Source organism: Vombatus ursinus, unplaced genomic scaffold, assembly GCF_900497805.2.
Source record: "Vombatus ursinus unplaced genomic scaffold, bare-nosed wombat genome assembly UNPS02014789.1, whole genome shotgun sequence".
NCBI classification, from domain to species: Eukaryota; Metazoa; Chordata; class Mammalia; order Diprotodontia; family Vombatidae; genus Vombatus; species Vombatus ursinus.
In genome coordinates this window covers 23,026,701-23,044,159 of record NW_020954567.1, presented here as the reverse complement: position 1 = coordinate 23,044,159, position 17,459 = coordinate 23,026,701, and the positions used below count along the sequence as shown (strand labels likewise).

Below are 17,459 nucleotides of genomic sequence, written 5' to 3'. Positions count from 1 at the left end.
GTAACTTCCTTCCACATAAAGTAGAAATCTGAAATGGAGCGTTATTATTTTTTTTTTTTTAAGGAGGGAGATGCCATACAGTAAAAGCAGTGTTTTAAGACATAATGATCTGGGGGTATGTTATCTCACTAGTCAGCTAGTTAGTTATAAATTAAGGATAGATAGTTTTTTGCATAATGGCTAATATACCACTATACACAAAGGCATTCAAAGCATTCTCAGAAGAGGAAGAGCTGATGCAGAACTACTTAACTTGCTTTTTTCCATACATAGATTTTTGCTTTAAGCTCAAACCCTCATTGGGTTAATATACTATAAACATAGATATTCTTCCAGATGGGCAATGACCTCTCTTGTTCTACACTGCTTTGGCTTTCTAAAGAAGAAAGGTAAGACAGGGATAACATAGGAACCTAAGCAAAGTTTTGAATTCTTATGGCTCAAGCTCCATTTTGTAGGCATGCCCATCAAAGTATGATCATAAAACATAGAGATTTATACGTCTATATATAGATGAGTTTTTCATTTGTGTAACTTCCTACTAACATGATTACAGTCTTCTACTAAGACTCCTTCAATTTTCAAACGAAAAGCTATTATTTCTGCATTTTCCTCTTAACAAAAATACATGATGAAGCAATTTATAGCTCCCTTTTTCTCCACTGGAGATTCTAAAAACAACTTATAGATTAATTAGTAGTTGTCAAATGCAGGGTACTTACGCAGACATTCACTGGCACTCTCTGCAGTTGCTCTCCTCCATGGCCGGTCATTAAAGAAAGGAAGACACTTTTCACAGTCTACTCCATAGGTGTTGTGTTTGCAATTACATACCAACTTATCAAAGTTGTTCTTCACACACTCACTTGCATGTCCATTGCATTTACACCTGCAGAGAGAAGTAAACTAATAAAATATAACTCTCAAAGAGCCTCAAAAAATGATGCTTGTGGGCAGTGAGGTTGTAAAGACAGAACAGAAGTGAAAAGAATTTCAGAGCTTTCTAGATCAGGGATAAAGTAAAAGTTCTGAGCAAAGATAGTTTATGATAGCCAATAACAACTGATTATATAAGTAGTCATTGTTAGTACCTTTTCTAATGTTCAAATCGTTACCTGATATGATTATGAACAAAGGACTCATGCTGGTAACTACTTACTAAAGGATTTTAGAGGTAGTTCATAGGCTGTAGCATTTACTTTAAACTACATTTAATACTACTATTTTCCTACAAGCAGGTTCACTTTTAATAAATCAGTGATCTTTACAAAGAAAAAGAAAACCAGTCATAATAGCAACCTTAACATTAGTCAGCCAGTTCACTAAGAGGTGGATAAAAAGAAAAGCAGGTCAAAGATGGTGGAGCCTGCCATTAACAATGAAAAAACTTCTTAAAGAACACGTCAGCTAGCAGAAGCATCTTCATGCACAAGGACAACATAAAGTGAATAAAGCCGACCCTTTTGTCCCTCTCCCTATTTCCACATCCTATATCCATTTCCTCCACCCCTCACACTTTCTCTCCTTTGCTCTGATCTCCCTTTCCTCTCTCTCAAACTTCAACTCAGTACTTCTCTATTGCAGTTCTACTTCTTGCCCTTGACCCCTCGTCCTATCACGGCTCTTCTCTCAGTAAACCTTGGCCCAGGACTACTAATAGTATTACTCAGTAACCACCCAATCAAAGCTCTGGGAGGTGTAATCTACCAGCCTCCAAAGGCATTCCTCTTTCCTCAGAAACATACTGATCCTTCCTTTAAATATCTGACCTTCACAGTTCCTCTTTACTCAATTCCCATGACCAGTTACTCCTCTACCTCACATCAACTCTGGTCAGCCATGATAATATCCTTGATCTTGCCATCAGCTACAAGTGCTCCACTTTTATGGATTACATACCAACTTATCAAAGTTGAAATTCTCTTGCAGTCTCCAAAGACTGAAATTCCCTTCTGATCTCAATCTATGGTCACTTCACCATTCCCTGCACCTTGTAAGCCCCAAGTCTGTATTTTGCCCTCACCACAACCTCCAATCCCTCTACCCCTCAGTTCTTCTCCAGGGGCCATCACCACTACATTGTTACACTCTTTCTTTCTCTATCTTGACCCCTTGGTGAATGAAACTTTACACTGGTCTCTTCTCTCAGTCCCTTGCACCCTTATCCTAGGTCCTGCCAAGCCTCAGCTTTGGAATAATTTCACCACCTGCTGTTTTTACCAAATGAAGCTGGAGAAAATCACAGAACTGTGTTGACCAGGTCTGTAACAAACATATTATATAATTTCAACTGGGCTCTCACAGTAGCAATGCAACTCTTTTATACCACTTTAATCAATGCACTGTCATCACAATGACTTTTCTAAACCTTTTCATCCCCTTAAAGTCTCTTCTGTATCTCCTTCTCCCATTCTCTCAGCTGGGAGCCTTGAGTCATATTTCACTGAAAAAACTGAGGGCATTTACTGTGAGCTTCATCTTGTCCCCTACTCTTCTTCTCACAGAACTCTCAGGTATCTCTCAGATTCCTTCTCCCTCTATTGCCTCCTTCCCCCCTCTTTCATATGAAGTGGTGGCCGGCCCTTCTTGCCAAGGCAAACCCCTCTACAAGTATAAGTAACCCCATTCCATCCAGTCTTCCACAAAAGATTGCTTCCCTTTGTCATCTCCATCTCTAACTCATCTTCAATGTCTCCCTGTCTACTGGCTCCTTCCCCATTGCCTAAAAACAGGACCGTGCCTCCCTCACCCTCAAAAACACAACCCCCCCCAAAACAAACAAACAAAAACCCCTCCTTTGATCTATTCATCTCCAGTAGCTATTGTCATTTATTTCTCCTCCCTTATGTGGCTCAACTTCTTGAGAGGGTCATCTACAGAAAGTGCTTCCATTTCCTCTCTTCATTCTCTTTCTTAACTTCTCTTCTCTAGTCTGTCTTCTGACCCCATCATTCCACTGAAACTGCTCTCTCCAAAATTTCCAGTGATCTCTTTAATTGTCAAATCCAATGGTTTTTTCCCAAACCTCATTCTTCTTAACTTCTGCGCTGCCTCTGACATTGTCCCATCACCCTCTTCTCCTTTCATACTGTTCATTCCAGGTTTTTGGGGCACTATTTTCTTCTGGTTCTCCTCTTACTTACCTGACTACTCCTACAAGTTTCCTTTGCAGAACCTTCTTCCACATCATACCTGCTAACCATGGGTGTGTCACAGGGGGCCCTTTTCCGTTATCCCTCTATACTATTTCACTTGGTGATCTCTTCACTTCTATAGATTCAATGATCATTTCTATGCAGATGATCCTCAAATCTACAAATCTAGCTCTAATCCTCTCTTGTGATATCCAATCGCACATCTTCAGCTGTCTATTGGCCATCTTGAACTGGATATCCCAAAGACTTCTTAAACTGAATGCATCCAAACCTTCCCCTCTTCCTAGATGTGCTGTAAGTTTCTAGCATACTACTCAGGCTCCCAAATTAGCTGTTATCCTAATGACTCTCTCTTCACTCTCTCTTACCCCACATGTCCCATCTGATGCCATATCCTGGACATTCTTCCTTATTAGCATCTCTTGTACACATCCCTCTTCTCTCCTGACACTGCCACCATCCTGGTACAGGTCCTTATCAACTCATACCCCGACTACTGCAATCACCTATTAGTTGGTCACCCTGCCTCAAGTCTCACCCCACTCTACTCTCATCCACTCAGCTGTCATACTGACCTTCCTAAGGTGACCACATCACACCCCCATTCAATAAACTCCAGTGGCTCCCAGTTACTTCGAGATCAACTATAAAATCCTCTGTTTGGCTTTTAAAGCCCTCCACAATCAGGCGCCTTCCCCTTCTTACCTCTCTAGTCTTCTTACAACTTCCTCTATTCCAGCAACACTGACCTCTCTGCTGTCCATCATACATAATATTGCACCTCCCAACACCTTGAATTTTCATGGGTTGTCTCCCATGCCTGCAATTCTCTTCCTTTTCATCTCCCTCTCTTGGCTTCCCTGGCTTCCTTCAAGTCCAAGCTAAAATCCCATCTTCTATAAGAGGCCTTTCCCAATCCACCTTAATGCTAGGACTTTCCCTTTTGTAATTATCTCCAGTTTATCTTGCATATATCTTTTTTGCACATAGTTGTTTTCATGTTGTCTTCGTCACTAGATTGTGAGGTCCTTGGGATCAGGGACTATTTTTTGCCTTTCTTTGTCTCCCTAGAGCCTAGAACAGTACCTGGTACGTAAAAGGTGCTTAATAAATGCTTATTGACTTGTCGAATGGAGGGGAGTGACAATATCTCACTGTTTCTGTATCCCTGGGAACAATTAGCATAAGGTCTTACTCATAATAAGCAGCTAATATGCAGACTTATGTTGATACAGTTTTTTAAACACTTAGAAGTTTATCACCTTGAATGATTAAAACTAAACCAAAGAACAGTTCTAGAGACAATGCTTCTCCTAGTTCTACTGCTCCTATTATAGAACAATAACAAGTAGTTATTAAGTATTATATACAAGGCATCACGTAAAAAGCTAGGGTTAAAAAAATGTGATTTAAAATAAAAACAGATAGTTATATACAAAATAATTTCAGGAGGGAAAAGCTATTATATTTTGGGTATATTAGGCAAGGTTCATGGTGGGAGTAGGCAGCTGAGCTAAGCGTTGAAGGAAGCAAAACATTCTAAGAGTATAAGGTAAAGTTCTACACAAAAGGGGGATAGATTGTGAAATGGCACAAAAATAAGCAATGATACATCAAGTTTAGAGAACAGCTAGTAGGTTAAGTTGTCTGGAAAAACAGAATATGAAAAGAGGATTAATCAGAAGGATATCATCTTATTTGGAAAAAAAATCTAATGACCGAATCAATAAATGTAGTTGTAAAACAAGTTGGTAAACCACAATGTTAACAGGGGAAAAAAATTTCACCACTTTTTAGCTCTGATTTAATAATCTACTTACCTGCCACCCACAGCAAAATCAGAAATTGCATAATAATAAGACTTCAAAACTTTGGGGTCATTAAACACTTCATCTCCAAAAGTATTCAGGCGATTGAGGGTTACTCTGATGTCTGTGGCTGTTACCCATTCCTATAAAAAAAGGGGGGGGGGACTTAGAGACAAAATAATGTATTTTTTTAAAAAGTCAAAGCAAAGATTTAGTATGAAATTAGGCATTTCACCACAGTTCTGCCTTCCAATATCAATCCTCTCTAGTCACATTCAGTAACTTTCACCTCTCTAGGATCTCTACCGTCTCGCTTTCTGCTTCCATTCTTTTTAGGTAGATCTATTCAGTAGCCTCCCTTACATCAATTTATTCACTTCAACTCTTTTCCTAAACCATCCACAAAGATCATTCCACCACACACAGATTTTCATCTTTCATTCTGAGCAGCTCTTGAACTCTTTCCCCCTCTCTGCTTCCCTTCCTGTTCTTCCTGTCTTTGTCTCCTCTCTCTCTCCCTCCTTCTCTTTCTCTCTTCCCTCTTTTTCTCTGTCTCCTCTCCCTCCCCCACCTCTTCTCAATCAAGGATAATCACCTAAGTAAGTAGAGGGCAATTTTTCCCTCATTTCACCTTGCACAGTAGAACTCTAGAAACAACTCCTACTTACAATCTCACAATTCCACTTTATTTGTATACAATTCAATTAGCTAAACCTATTACTGTATTTAATCACTGCTTATAATGTGTCTATAACCTCTAAATTCTTCAACTAAGTGCTGTCTTAATTGAAAGCTCTATGGAGACTTAATGATTCTATGCCAGTTTCAGATTGCTTGGCACCTAAAAGAACATTATATACAAATGGAACATTATATGTTTCAAGATCATTATGTTAAGTGAAATTTTAAAAAGTCCAAAGAATTTCAGAAAATTAGCTCACTTATATCCACAAGACTACTTTGACTTAGACGGCAGCAAATGCCTTCATTCCTAGAAATGGGAGACACTAAAAGATATGCCCAATGTTAGGACAACCACTCAGAAATCCTAGCTCAGTGATCACTTTTCCTAGAAAAATTATATTATTGTCTCTTTAAGAAGTTAAAAATGCACAAACACATATACACACATACACATATTCATTAAGTCCCAATGGGTTTGTAATTTCATCACTTCGGAAGTTCCCTTCAATGAAGCAAACTGAAACCTGACTGTTGCTGTCTATAATGTGTTACTACTGTTCGTATTACTAGATAAGGTAAGCACTGATGTCCCACCCAATGAGGACCTACATACCTATGTATATATGCACACATGCTTCATGAAAGGCTCTGATGATTGGAATGGACTAAAAGAATTTACACATAACCTAGTTCCTAGTTTCTGTTTTTCCATCTATTGAAGCTATCTATTCCACCTTCCATGAATATTTCACTTCTTTTAATATCAAATGTTTCCTACCTATCTTTGGGGGGGAGGGGAGAAGAACTATCATCAGACCTAAGAATATTCACCTGGAACAGAGTACTGAGCAAAGCTGTTCACCTTATGCTTTTATTATTCCACAATAAAAACAGGCAAACATATTCATAAAGAAATACAAACAGAAGGGAGCTAGAGAAAGTGAAAGTCAATCAGAGTGCTGTCTTACGCATTCATTCAGAGTTCACACAGTTATAATGGGAAAAGAGATTTAGAACAGAAATTCCAAAACTAGATGTCTACAAGCCAAGATAAGGAGACACTTAAGAGTAAGGCAAAGAAAGACAAAACAGAAAATAACCTTTTATAATGTTAATATAACACTGGCAAAACCACTTCCAATTTTTCCCTTGCCTCTGCAAATTAACATACCCTGACGTTGCTGTATTATCACATGACCTTTGGCCAAATGAAGCCAATTCCCCTCCAACCCTAACTCTGCCAATAAGATTCTCTCATCTTTCCATTAATATCTAGTCAAAATTTAGTGACATAAGTATGTATAGGTGGCCAACCAATCAGTACATGATGGTTCCATAATATAAAGACTCAAGTAGGTAACGTGCAGGTAGAGCTAAGAAACAAAATTAGCTGATGCACTCATATAGTTTATCAGTAAAGGTCCCAAAAGGCACAAAACAGTAACCACCTTTATCCTTTCATTCCTTATTCCTTATAAAGAAATATTTCTATCATATTTACACAAATTTAAGTCATGGTGCAGCCACATAGCTCTCCTTTCAGATGCTGATATATTATTTATATGTTTGCCAAACACACATGTATAAATTACTTTGACTAGATGTCTCTTCTTGGAAAAGTAATTCAAAGGAGGCACTCTCCCCTATGCAACTGGGAATTAACTACTCTTTTTCATCTCACTGTAGTAATAATCTCTCCACCAAAGATCACCCATTTCATAAGAAAAAGAATATACATTGGGAAATCAATTTGTCTGAGTTTTCACATGTGTCATTTCACAATACTTTCATGGAAGATTCAAAGTAAACAGATTTATAAGGGAACTAATCTCACACTGAAACTTGCCTTGATTTTATCTGAGTGACCCTTTTAATATTTAAAATAAGTCTGACTTCGTGTGAAATGTCAAAAAGGAAAAAGGAAACATGGCTAATAAACTTAAGTAAGTCAAACCCTAATATTCCTTTTGAAAGCCAGAAGCACAAGTTTTCTGTCTCAACTATGGAAGTTAATGTTAAAACTACTCAATTCAAGAAATAATTACTGAATTCATTTCTCAGAATGTATTTTCAAGTGGTTTGTAAAGAAAAGAACAAACAAGATTATAAAATTTAGCTGAACAGTAAAAACAAGATAATTTTGCTTTAACTTTGTAATGCATACAGGGATTAAGCACAAAATACTGCTGACCATTCACTAGGCATTTAATCTACTCTGTCATCTCTGAAATAATGTTCTAAGTCCTCCGCAAATTCTTCCCTCCTCAATTCCCTTCTTGGGCTGAGTATGTGGCAGAGTTTGCCACCTCCAAAGCTGACCATGTTTTTCAGACCCCTACCTGCAACACAGGGCTATTGTCAAAGTTGTAGGCACTGGGCCTTCCTTCCAATGTTGAAAAGGCCACGTTGCCTCCAGTGAGAGGAGAAATGTCACTGAACTCATCAGTGCACAATGCTTGCTGTTCATCTCCGCCTGTCCTGATGAAACCACGGTTGGATTTCAAGTAGGTATTTTCACAAGAGCCACTGTAGTACTGGTACGGAATCCAGGGCCCATCTTCCTGGGTACGTTTGTAGATAGCAAAGCTCTCAGGGCGACTGGTGTGAAACTTCAGGCGCACATATGTGATGTCAAAGGCTTTTCCTATAGATCAAACACACAAAGGTTAATAAGGGATATATACAGGATGGAAAGTTTTGCTCTTCAAAGCAAAAAAAGACAAAATAAGCCTGATATATAATACGCTGGGCTCAAGTTAATACACAGGTAGTCTTCAATCTATAAACAGACTATGTTTTAAAAGCTTCTTTCTTTATTTAATTTTTGGGTACTCAACTCATTTGCCAAATAAAAAAATTATAAAATGGTTGCCAGACTGGCACAAAAAAGCCTAATTTACCCATAATGTAGCTGAAGCATAATATATATTTAGAACTGGAAGGGACCTTGCTGATCAACTAAACCAGTGGTTCTTAATCTTTTCTGTACGTGGATCTCATTGATGGTCTGATGAAACTTATGATCTCTTCTCAGAAAAATGTTTTTAAATGCACAAAATAAACTACACAATTACAAAAGAAACCAATTATATGAAAATATAGTTATCAAAATATTTTTTAAAACAAGTTCATGAACACCAGGTGAAGTGTTTTTCCTGGATCTAATCCAAACCCCTCATTTTAACGATAAAGAAAATTAGCCCCAAAACAGTGACATGATTTGCTGACAGGAATTATTTGAAACAAGATTTAATCTAAGTGTTCTGAATCCAAATCTGATACTCTTTTCACTGCCCCACCTAAGTGGTCTCATATATCTGACCTCCACAGAGTTGCCAAAGTGATGGTCCTAAAGCACAGGGTTAGTTACCATGTCACTGGGCTGCTCAAATCCAGTGACTCCCTAGCACCACTTAGATCAAATACACACTCTTCCATTTGGCATTTTAAAACCTTTTACAACCTGGCTCTAAGCTACCTCCCTAGGCTTATAGCCTTCTTCCCTTTTACAACCTGGCTCTAAGCTACCTCCCTAGGCTTATAGACCTTCTTCCTTGTCATCTGCTCTGTGGTTCAGCCGAACTAGCATTTTTGCTATTCTCATACATGGCCCTCCAGCCTGTCTCTATGCCTTTACAAAGCCTTGTGCTAGTAATGGATTTCCTTTTCACCTTCCTCTTTGTTTCCTTCAAAGCTAAGGTCAGTTTTTCTGAATCCCCCCAATTACTAGTATGTACTCATTAAAACTTCATGTTTGTTTGGTGGGATTTTTGCATATACTCTTATGTATACATGTTATCTCCTCCAATAAAATGTAAGGTTTTTGAGGGGGAAAAAGCTTTTTTTTTTGAGTTTTTGTATCTCTTAATGCCTAGCAGTTCCTTGTACACGTTAAATGCTTATAGAAGTTTGGCTGCTGATTGAGTGACAGTCTAGGGACCACCTCCACAATATTCCTCACATTCATCCCCTTCTATCTACACAGTCTCCACCCTCTCATTCAGACCTTTATAAGTACACCAGAGGACAATTGCAAGTACCAATTAGCCTTCTTGTCCGTCCCACTGTTCCTTCTCCAAACCATGCTCCAAACTGGAATTTCCTAAAGTACAGATATGATCATGTCATTCTCAAGCTCAAGTGTTCAGTGGATATATCTAGTAGCCTGAATAAAACAGGAACTCTTCAGACTGACACTGATAGCCATTCACAATTTGGCTGCCACCTACTTTCTCAGTATTATTCCATCTGACTCCCCTGAATGCCATTCCAGGCAAACTGGCCCCACTCTTCCTTGGTTCCTGGCATTCTATCCTCTGCCTCCGGGTCTCTGCGTAAGTGGTCTTCTATCTGCAATATGCCTCTTCCCCAATTCTATCACACAGAAATCCTTGCTTCCTTCAAAGCACAGTTCAGGTTACACCTCTTAGCTTAAGGACCTGCCCTGATTCTCCCCAGTTAGGAGAGCTCTGTCATGAAATCTCTTTGAATTATTTTGTACATACTTATGTTTGCCTTTTGACATATCTAATCCTCGCCACCCTGTAGGAACGCCAGCCCCATGAGAACAGGGGCTCATTCACTTTTGTCTTTCCCCAGCAACTAATACTACCACATACACAGTAGGCACTGAATACATCTTTGTTGAATTAAAAATGTATCTAGTGCAGTCTCACTGGATGGAGTAACTGAGGCCAAGAGAGATTAAGAGTAAGACCATCAAAAAGGAAAGGATCACCCTTAAAAAATATCAACTCTGTATCACTTATGACAGTGAAAATGAACAGCCTTTTCTCTAAAGCCACTGGGCTTTGAGGCAGTGCTGTATAATGGAAAGAGAACTAACTGGCTCAGAGTCAGAGGACATGGGTTCAAATACCTCACCTCCAGCTCTTTATATTATAGAGCTTGGAAAAATCATTTAACCTCTCAGGGTTGCAGTTCCCTCATCTGTAAAATGAAGAGGTTGAACTCAATGATCTCTTAAGTTCCTCCCAGCTTTCAATCTATGAGGCTATGAACTAACTACCTGTCACATTTATCCAGGTAGTCAAAGAGCATCATATGAAAACTATGCACTTACTTTAAACTCTACAGAATATTTATTTCCTTCTAAAATGTTATGGCTACACAACCTTTGACTTATATTACAGAAAGAATATACTCCAACCTTCATTCCCACTGATTTTGCCCAGACTTGACATAAAAGTAGTGCCGCACCATAGACAAAGCAACGCAAGCAGTGCCTTCCTACATTCCCTTTCCCTGATGCCCAGAATAATAACAACAACAATCAATACCATTTTGACAGACCATTCAAAAACAAAGGCTCAAAAATGAAGCAACCCAGGGCAGCTAGGTGGCACAGTGGATAGAGCTCCGGCCTTGGAATCAGGAGGACCTGAGTTCAAATTCGACCTCAGACACATGACACTTGCTAGCTGTGTGACTCTAGGCAAGTCACTTAATCGCCTCACCAAAAAGGCAATCAATCAATCAATCAATAAAATGAAGCAACTCAATGAATTTTCTGTTGAACAAAATGATCAAATGAACAAAAATCCCAATATCGATTTTTTGAGGAAAACAGTTCCACATGTTCCTGTGAAGATTTCATGAGTGCACGGAGCTACATGGAATAGCCTGTTTGAGGAAACTTTTCTCATTTAAAAATATCCCTGTTTACCTTAAAGGATATCAAACTTCCATATGCTATTTCACCAACAACAGACCCATGATTTATCTGTCCAAAGAAGGAAAAGTCAAACTAATATGGCTGACAGGAGCAACCACCCACTATATAGAACATGAGCCATCAGAGCTGACAGAATCTCAGAAAACCTAAGGGAAAATGAGGGCAGGGCCAAGACCTAAGATTCCACTGGTAGAGACTGGAATGCACAAGTGAGGAAACTTGCTCTGCCAAAGTGAGCTGGCACCTTATTTACTACTTGTAGTTGTACAGAGTTGCTTAGACACTGGGAGATCAGGTGACTTGCCCAGAGTCACATGGTCAATATGTGTCAGAGGCAGTACTTGAACCCAGATCTTCCTGGCTTTGAGGTCAGCTCTACTCACTGTACCCCTCTTGATGATGCTAACATGAAAACTAGGGAACAGCAGCCCAAATGTCTGTATTGTACTACTAACTTTTAGCTAATATAGGTTTCAAACTCCATTCTGACATAAACAAAGTAAATTGGAATCTTTAACTAAAAGACTGCCTCTAAGCTTACATTTATTCAGGTCATCTACTCCATCTGCCATGAATATACCTGAGTAAAAATTATGATAAGCCAACAAGTACTTATCCATCATCTGCTATGTGTACTCTGACCTTTCTCTAGGACAAAAAAAGTTTTAGAGAAGTAATATGGGATACAGAAGTATGAGACATGACTAAATTCAAGAAATAATAGTAAACAATAGAAGACATGATATCATTAAGCACTGAATTATGTTGCATAAGCTGTATATGTAGTAGAAATAGGTAAGAGAGAGAGGGGTCAGTGAAAAGCACCATCAAAAAGGAAAACCTCATGGAAGAGGCAAAATATGAGCAGGGCCTTAAAGGATGAGTTGGATTTAAGCAGATGGAGAAGAAAGAAATTTCGGGTACCCAGAGCAATACTATGAAACGAGGCAAGGGGGTAAAAAAGAACATGGTATGAACAGGAAGGCTTGCCTGACTAGAACAGAGGAAATGTATTAAAGAATTGTAAGAATAGGGTTGTGTAGGTTAGACGCCCAATTATAGATGGCCTTATATACCAAGGTAAGAAGTTTGGACCCAATAGACAATGGAGAGATACTGCTACCTTGTGTCATTGTTGCTAATACCTTACTAAATCTCAACCATGGATTACTCCAACCATCTGCCTCATTTGCTCCTACTAACACACTGCAGGTCTAATCTAGAAGAAATCACAAAAATCAATGAATATTGATTAAGTGCCTTTTTACTGGGTATGTGTTAGTTGCACATGCTACAACTTCTTGGAGCCACAGGTGAGAAATGGGTGAAAGTTGAACACCAAAGGTAAATGAGCAGCCCTGAAAAAGGCTAGGCAAGCCCTCACAGCAGAGGTGCTAATCCTCCTGCAACAACCCCATACACCTTCTAGGCAGGTGGGCTAAACTAGGTTGAGGGTAAGACACGGGCCTCAAATCTTTCGGTGACTTAGGGGGGATGTCTACCCCCAAGCTTTTAAGAATTCCCGGGCAGAATGGGCAGACAAGAACAATTTGTTCCAAAGGCCATAAAAATGGCTGAAGCAGGTGTTGTGGAGCACTTAGAGCTCAGGCAGACATCAAAAACACTAAGGTCATCCACTGCATCATGGGTCAGTAGTACTAACTTGTGAGTTAGTAGTGAGCAAGTAGTCTTGCCATGTGACTTCAATGACTCTCAAAGACAGTATGAGGCTGACCGACTTTGTGCAATTCTGCCTCACTTAAATCCAATTCATGTGCAAGTCATCACCCCCTGATGTCATTGGTCCTCTTCAAAATGAAGGACAAACAGTTTTGATTAGGGGTGCCTACTCTGTGCCAGACACTGCGATAAGTGCAGGGAACATAAAAGGAGGCAAACTACAGTCCCTGCCGTGAAGGAGTCAAAATCATCCTGACCGGTCCACTATAATTTTGTGCTAGCTGATTTCAACTGGACCCTCAGTTCAGCAAAGTAGTCACGTCCCATTCACCAAAGTAGTCGTTTCAAACATTCTCTCCTCTTCAAGTATGTCTTCTCTTTGCCTGAGACCTCAATGCAGAGAAGTCATTTGCTGAATTTTCTCACTCTTCTCCATCTCCCCCTCCTCTCTCAGCATCCTTCACCACCCTCTTCCTAATAATCTCCTAGGATGAGGTGGCCTTTCTGTTTGTCAAGGTCAATCCCTCTACTTTTGCCATTGGTCCCATCCCCTCCTTCTCCAATAGATTGCTGCCCCCCCATCATCCCCTCTCTCTTTAATCTTCAATCCTTCTCTATCTACTAGTTCCTTCCCTGTGGTTTATAAACACATACAAGTCTCCTCCCATTTCAAAAAAACCCTCACTAAACCCTATCATAACCACTATTGTCCTATAACTCCCCTTACTGAAGTTGTTCTCACCAAAATTTCTTGTAATTTACTAATTAACAAATCTAATGACCTTTTCTCAATCCACATATTTCTTGATTTCTCTGCAGCATTTGATACTGTTTATCATCCCCTCCCTTTTGGACATTCTATTTTCTCTGAATTTTCACAAATCTATTTTCACTTAATTCTCCTCCTACCTACCTGAACACTCCTCAGTCTTTTGGCTGGACATTCACCTGTGACTATTCCTGCACATTTCTAAAGCATGGTGCTTTTACTTCCTCTTCCCACTGGAAGTTGAACCCAGCCCTAATACTAAGGACTCAGATAGGAGAGCTTTTGCCTTATCTCGTCCAGCCATTTTCAAATCAGGTTGATTCCCACTCTTTCCCCCAACTCTATATTTTGTCTTTCCCTATTAGAATGTAAACTTATTGAGTGCTGTAACCACCTGGCACACAAGCACTTAACACAGGCTTTTTCTTAAATTAATTGATTCACTCCTTCACATCACAGGCACCAATTAGGTGTTGTTTCCCAAGACTCTGTCCGAGGTTCTTTGCTTTTCTTTCTAAATTCACTGTTACAATTTAAGGCCACCTCTACAAGTACTGATTAAGCTTGTATACTGTTACATGGAATTTTTAAACCTACCAAATGCTTCATTTCTTATGTGCATGGCCTGGTCCCAGATAAAATGCTGTCCTTCTTTAAAGAGAAGGAGTTTAGAAGTTAAAATGAATACTAGGCAACTATAATAATATCCTCTGGACTATACAGAGAGAAAAAATAGTTAGTGGTGGAGCTTGGGATTAAAAAGCAGATCTCTATCACTTTTCCCACTATATCACCCCGTGGCGAGAGCAAAGTCTAAGGTAGACACTTTTCCTGAACAACTTGTTTAAAACAAGACATAAAATTTCAACAAACAATGCTGCCAAGTAATAAACCAAAAACAAAAACCCAACATGTTGCCTTTATCTTCAGGGACAAGGCAAAACAACCCGTCCAAGACATTTAGGGTAAATACAACACGTATTCCTCCCCCCACCCCGCCTCCACTGGGTTTCAATAACTAGAACATTTTTACTTCTCACTCCATATTCTCGAAGTATGGAGTCACACACTCAAGAAAACATTTCATTTCTTAATGTTACGCTACACTTTTTGCTTTGGACTATGTAGCATTCCTTTCATGAACAAAAACTGAAGGGCAGATGTTTTAAAAAGAAGCACAAAAAAATTAAGCAACACTTCCTGCTCAGAGGAACACAACTCAAGCTGGGGAAATGGGGGATATACAGTAAGAAAGCCTAAAAATTAACAAAGAGAATTCAGCCTTTATTCATAGCATGCCAAAGAATTTTTCCCCCAAAGAATTATTCTTAAACCTCCTACACAATGAAGCATTTCTAATCTCCTTGAGTAGGGGAGAAAAGTCTCCTGTCTCAGAATTATATTCACTTGCTGGCTGCTCAGGCACATAAATGCTTCTCTGCTGTTTCTAGTTCTGAGGAATTCCACGAGAGTCCTGTGAGACAACTACCACTACAATTCTGTGCTGAATAACAATGGTTATTCTTTGTTGTTGTTCTTAAACAGAACTTCAGACAATGCATTTGTCCTCGTCCTGAATGAAAAAAATTAGGACGTTATGACTTAAGACAGTGTCAAATTGGGACTTTCTTATTTACCATTGTTCTCACCAACCTCCCCCACCAAATGATGCAGCTAGCTTTCCTGTAGTGAGACCCCCTCAGAGATGACAAACTAACACTATAAAAATTATATCAGCGGGAAACAAAATAAAGTGACGATGAGCTGTTTAGACTACTATGAGGCCTTCTAAATAGTTAAGAGTAATCATGGAAAAGCACTCTCAAAAAGTTTCCAATTTTGTTGGTACAACTAGCTGACTTACAGAAGAGTTCCCAGAATAATATTTACAGCTGCACACCAGCTGCCATTGTTTCAATTCAGCAGATACTGTGTACATAAACACACACACAACACACACACACCACACACCCCTAACAAAATAAAAACCTAGACGAAAATCAATGCTAAATGTAGGAACCTGAAGCAGACTCAAATGTATGGTCAAGAGTACAGAGAAGGTACGGTCGAGTAGTTAAAAGTCACTGTTGGCTCTATCCTCTCTCATCTGCGCTCACAGTTGCAAGTCACTATGTTGCCAATCAGCCGAAGGCTGAACAGGGTGAGGAAAGAATCACAAAAAGCTCTTGCGAATATCTTTTCTGGAGTAAGGAAAAATTCCAGACTTTCCTTTGCAGTTAAAACAATACAAGAGAGATTTTGCAAGAAGTAAGAAGCAGCAAACTTCAACAATTCCTTTTCAAGTGGAATTCACAATACTTCTTGCTTTCCTAATTGTACATTGTGTCAATGACAGCTAAGATACAAACCACAATTATTTTTACTCTGAAGGGGGAAAGGCCTGGAGGTTCCAATATTGGATTGGCTATGTCACAGTGGACTAGAATATAGTGTGAGCCTGAATGGTAAATAATAACAACTATGACAGCTAACATTTGTATGGTGCTTACTATAAACCAGGCACTGTGCTTCACAATTATTATCTCATTTGATCCTCACAACAACACTGGCAAGTAGGGTGCTTTTATTATCCTCATTTTACAGATATGGAAACTGAAGCAAACAGACTTTTACTGACTTGCCCAGGGTCACAGAGTTGGAAAGTACCTGAGGTCAAATTTGAACTCAGCTCTACTTGACTCCAGGCTGACCACTCTATAACCATTGAACCAACTAGCTAATGCTTTAGATTTTCAAAAGGTCTTTATTTAGGAAGGTTTCACAACAATGGTCATTAAAAAAAAAAAATCAGTCACCAGGTAACCGGGGATATCCCTTAGAGGCAAAAAAACAAAGGGTAGAGAAGTGTTTTACAGATATTCTATCATTTGAGCTTCAAAACAGCTGTGAGGTAGCTCCTATAGCTATTACTAACTCCAGTTTACAGTTTACAATTTACTAAGTCTCTAAAGAGGTTAAACGACTTGACCATGATCACACAACTACACAATGCAAGAGGGATTTGAAGCCAGATCTTTCCGATCCCAAGCCTAGCATTCACTTCACTCCACTACTCTGAGGGTACAGGAAGCTAGGTGGTGGATAGGGTGCTGGGCCTGTTGTCAGAAAGATTCATCTTGAAGAGTTCAAATCTGGCCTCAGACACTTAGTAGCTGTGTGATCCTGGGCACTTAACTCTTTTTGCCTCAGTTTCCTCATCTGTAAAGTGAGCTGGAGAAGGAAATGGCAAACCACTCCAGTATCTTTGCTAAGAAAACCCAAAATTGACAAAACAAAACCAGGAACTATATGAACACAATTACAAAACACTTCTCACACAAAGTCAGATGTAAATAATTGGAAAAACATCAGTTGCTCATGGGTAGGCTGAGTTAATAACTATAATAAAAATGACAATTCTACTTAAATTAATTTACGTATTCAGTGCCATACCAATCAAACTACCAAAAATTATTTTATAGAGCTAGAAAAAAAAATAACAAAATTCATCTGAAAGAGCAAAAAGTCCAGAAGATCGAGGGAACTAACAAAAAGAAATACAAGGGAAGGTGGCCTAGCTGAACCAGATCTTAAACTGTATTATAAAACAGCAATCATTAAAACTACTTGGTACTGGCTAAGAAATAGAGTGGTGGATCAGTGGAATA

At 39.1% G+C, this 17,459-nt stretch overlaps 1 protein-coding gene across 1 annotated transcript in view; it reads right to left on the bottom strand.

Moving 5' to 3' along the window:
* Window positions 1-17,459, bottom strand: part of LAMC1 (laminin subunit gamma 1) — a 132,650-nt gene that overhangs the window by 44,019 nt on the left and 71,172 nt on the right. Inside the window, exons 2-4 of the mRNA XM_027868413.1 lie at window positions 7,987-8,291; window positions 4,976-5,106; window positions 723-889 (exon numbers count right to left, since the gene is read on the bottom strand). Of these exons, the coding sequence (XP_027724214.1) occupies window positions 723-889; window positions 4,976-5,106; window positions 7,987-8,291 (603 nt within the window). The remainder of the gene's footprint in view (window positions 1-722; window positions 890-4,975; window positions 5,107-7,986; window positions 8,292-17,459) is intronic.